This window comes from Nanorana parkeri, unplaced genomic scaffold, assembly GCF_000935625.1.
Source record: "Nanorana parkeri isolate BGI_ZX_2015 unplaced genomic scaffold, ASM93562v1 scaffold2049, whole genome shotgun sequence".
NCBI classification, from domain to species: Eukaryota; Metazoa; Chordata; class Amphibia; order Anura; family Dicroglossidae; genus Nanorana; species Nanorana parkeri.
Genome location: NW_017308317.1, coordinates 57,096 through 61,552, shown reverse-complemented (window position 1 = coordinate 61,552; position 4,457 = coordinate 57,096). Strand labels below are relative to the sequence as shown.

The 4,457-nt window shown below is 40.2% G+C and overlaps 1 protein-coding gene across 1 annotated transcript in view; it reads right to left on the bottom strand.

Annotated features, from left to right (window-relative positions):
* RAB15 (RAB15, member RAS oncogene family) overlaps nucleotides 1–4,076 on the bottom strand; it is a 141,176-nt gene extending 137,100 nt beyond the window's left edge. The window contains exon 1 of the mRNA XM_018572490.1: nucleotides 3,529–4,076. Coding sequence (XP_018427992.1) covers nucleotides 3,529–3,742 — 214 coding nt within the window. The 5' untranslated portion in view covers nucleotides 3,743–4,076. The remainder of the gene's footprint in view (nucleotides 1–3,528) is intronic.
* Between the last annotated feature and the right edge of the window lie 381 nt (nucleotides 4,077–4,457).

Sequence of the window (4,457 nt, the reverse complement as noted above, 5' to 3'; positions counted from 1 at the left end):
ACACACACACACACACACACACACACACGACCATCCAAACTTACATTTAGAAGTAGAACAATCGGTAACTCACAGAGACTCCGCACTCACTTTCGGATTCTCTGTGACGTGCTACCCCTTGGAAGAAGTCCTTTAGTGACAAAACGCGTCGGGCGGGCCTATTCTGACATCACAGCGTCACGGAAGTGAGTGCGGAGGCTCACGAGTTACCGATTGTTTTACTTCTAAATGTAAGTTTGGATGTTCGTTTTTTAATAAATGTGTTTGAGCATGCTTCACCATGGAGGAGTCCCTTTTGATTTTGTAATTTATGGGAAACACCATCCGACCAATACCTGGAGGATATACTAAAGAGAGATCTGATCCAAATGCCTGCTCCAGGCTGACTGCAAAAACTCATAAGGATTTGTATGCAGTGAGTGAGCACTACCTAAGGGGTGTTCCTGTGTGACATTTTAAAGATTTTTTACGCACTCATAGTGGGTGCATCAGCACGCTATTTAAGAAATTGGAGGATACCCATCAACCATCCAGAAACTTTTTAATCTACATTTATCACTATAATAATTTGGATTGGACTTTCTTATTTTTTGATTGATCATTATAATTCACAGTTTTTTGAGAGGTCTGTCTAATTAGACAGGGGTTGCATCACCTTAATCACTTTGCACAAAGTCACTGTATACTACAGTCTTTATCAACTATTTTCAAGTGTTGGTCTTTTCTTACTTTCTTTTTTTACTGTTATCACAGATTTGTATATTTATTCACAGTTTTAGTGAATAAGTTCTTCACCGTTAGCAATGTGCACTGATCACTGTTTACAAGAATCACCTGATTTATTTAGTTATCCACACGGAAAGGGTTTTTAGCGCCGCAAAATTCTCCTTTAAACTGCTAGGACTTTCCAGTCTGTTATTGTGGCTGCTTCATTCCCTTAATAGTGTATCCACAAGCGCAGATCCACTGTTTTCAACAATGTAGCATGCCTGTATAATATATATGTTGAAACTGCCCCTTATATAGACATATTTACCAAAGCTGATCATCTTCATGCAAGTAAGTTTGTGAACATTCACTTCAAGTATCCAATCATGTGGAGATGAAATAAGTAAGCAGGAACTTCAAATGATCATGGATAATTGAAGTACATATTCACATAATTTATTGTGTAAAAATTATTATGGAAGATCACCTCTCCTCCATGTGATAGTGCTCAGGTGTTGGGACAGGCTGGGTGCTGAACTGTGAAAGGCAGGTTGGAGTGTTAAACACATTTGCTTTATAGCCAAAAGTACCATTTTTACTAGAAGGCGAACTGCAGGATAACCAAACATTGTCTAAATACAAGAGGCTTGTGTATTCTTATTTGAACCTTGGTGTGCTTTGTTTATTTCCTGCAGATCTGTAATCCAGCATGAAACACTTTGCTCCTATGCAGGAGCTTCCTCTAAAGGTGCCCATACACTGCACGATTCTCGTACGAGAATCGCAGGAAATCCCGCGATCGTACGAGAATCGTAGGAAATCCAGCGATTGTACGAGAATCGTGCAGTGTATGGAAGGCGTGCAACCGTTTTTACTGTACGGTCGCACGTCTTTTGTCTAAGGAGCATGTTCGAAAACCAGCCGAAAATCTTACGATTTTCGGCTGGTTTGTGGCATGCTCGGGAGACAAATGCCGAATGGGCCGGTGTGCGCACACGCACACTGCCCGTTCAGCATTACGGTCATCGGAAGCCCGCCCCTCAGCGGGGCAGGCTTGCGATGATCGCAAGTACGATCTGCCTGTCCAAGATGGGCAGATCGTATGTTTTTTAATTACTTTACAGTGTATGGCCACCTTAAGAAAGACCAGTCACTGCTGTTCTCATTTCTCATGCAGGGTGACTAGTCTTGTCTGTGCCCCGTCCTGTAGTTTTCTGCAGACAGCCTGTAGTAGGTGGAACTGCTGGGTTCCTCCCACAGCTCTCTGCACAGGCTATGTACAGCATAATAATGATGTCACCACTACTATTACAAAATAATATCTGGGTTTGCAAAGGCATTTTGTGCACATAAAGTGGATTTATATCCCTAGTGGCTATGGAGGAATATATTTCATTGAAACTGTTAGCGCCCAGAGTTCAGCTTTAAGGTTCCAGCAGCAGAGAGAAGTTGTAAAAGGTAAGAAGAAGTGTCTTGGGATGCCTGCTTCAAAAGCACATGGCTTGGTAAAATAAACCTGTCCTAATAAAAGCTCTCAGGCTGGACTACCTGGCTCCCGAATAAAAAAATTAACATATGTTAATGCCACACAAATGAAAAATAATGTTAAAAAGATTCTGCTAAGCAGCAAAAAATACACTTTTTACAGTAATTACTCTCCTATTACTAAAGCAGTCTGTCATAGCGTAATGACCTCTTTCCCACAAGTGTGCAGGAATTTACAAATCAGTTTATAAAGTAATTCCCAAGGAAGTAGGGATGTTTTGTTACCATTACCATAAAGAATCTGGACAGCATAAATATTTGTGTTAGTCCTCTGTACAGTCTGTCTATGGTTACACTGAGTGATGTCATTTAGAAACGAATGCCAGGCACAGGCAGTAATTGTAATTGACCAGTTAATGGGAGGTTCTGATAGAGGAGTGGTAAATTCCTTGAAATATTACAAAGCACTCTAGTCATAGCATATTCTCCAAATATTATGATTCAGCAGAGCCATTTTGAATTTAAGTATTTGCAACACAGCTCTACAGTAGCAACAGTAACCTGTACAGTTGTATATTTACAATTCAATTATATATTTACATAACATAGTTTGTTAGGATTAAGCTAGAAATTGTTAAAACATACATACATACATACATACATACATACATACATACATATATATGATTGACAGTGTTGGGTTTTAGCAAGGAACAGCATTTGGTATTTGCAAGGCTCAGAGTTGGGTTTTAGCAAGGAATAGAGTTGGGTTTTAACAGGGGGCAGGCTTGGGTTCTGGCAAGGGGCAGTGTTGGGTTTCAGTGGGTCATAAGGTCATGGAACAAAGAAAAAAACACTGGCACTAACTCACAACCAACAGCTGATGTATTTGATCGTTTGGAAATTATGGGACATGATTTGATGAGACCAGGTGAGATGAGACCAGGGACATCCTTGCCAATAATTCATGAACACAGGGTAGTAAAAATCAGAAAATAAATTTTGCATCCTAACAGGAATAATACTATTAAATGTAAAAAGCCAAGTTTTTTTGTTTTTGGGTTTGTTTGTTTTTTTACACACACAAAAAAAAAAAAAACTGTTGCAATGAATGTATAATTGACTGTGCCTATGAATAGCTCTATAAATAATGCTGCTCTCAATGTACTAATTAGAAGCACATACAAATAAGCCAAGGGTATATTTAGCAGGAAAGCAATGTAGAGTGAATGCATGTTTTCTATACCAATGACAGCATGTAAACACACTAAGCACTATAATCTCCATTAATCAGAGGCAGCTTATCAATATAAGCAGCACTAAACACTTCCTTACCTATTGTGGAGATATGAGAAGGATGGAATTCGTTGTCTGTGAATCTGCACAGCAAACATGTTTTGCCAACTCCGGAGTCCCCAATCAGCAGTAGTCTGAATAAAACATCATATTGTTTGGCCATTGTGTCTGCTCGCTGGCTGATCACACAGTGTGTAGCAGAGAAGGGAGGAGGCTGTAGATCAGACAAGTCAGGAAGCACCCATTTCTTCATCCATACCTGATAGGGGGAAATGGATTATCCTGGATGAGTCGGCTTGGATGTTAATAACCAGCAGGAGAAGATTTCTGTTGATTTTTTTTCCCTTTCAGGATTCCAGAGCTTGTGTGAAATGACCAGATGGTAGATATCTTATCAGAATAGTCATGGAGGAGGAGAGACACAAGCTCCACCTTATGCAGTAGACTTCACTGGAAGAGGCTGATCGGAGTGCTTACAACTCGCTCCTAGGTGGTAATAGTAAACCCTGAAATTGCTGGGTGTGGAGGTAGCAGGCAGGCAAGTGCAGGGGACAACAGGCTAATGTCACCTGTACTCAGCCCCTGCAGGTCACTGACAGTTCTCTGCCTGCTTCCACTCCACACATTCCGAGCACTTACATCACTGCACTGATGGATGACTGTGGGAAACCTGTTCCTCTTGTTTTCCTGGGTTAAAAAAATTAGCTAAACCTGCAGAAATGTGATAAGCAGTCAGTGAACGAATGCAGGGAACGATGCAGGGAACGAATGCAATCTATTCTTAAAACATAAGATACCAATCTTATCACATGTGTAGGTGCATTATACAATGTGCATTCTTTATTACATCTGTCAATACAAACACCACCTCTAATTGATGATGTGCTGTATGTATTAGTATTTTGACGATTTTTTCATTTGAATGTCTTTCAATTCATCCAGACTGATTCCCAAATTTTGAGATCCAT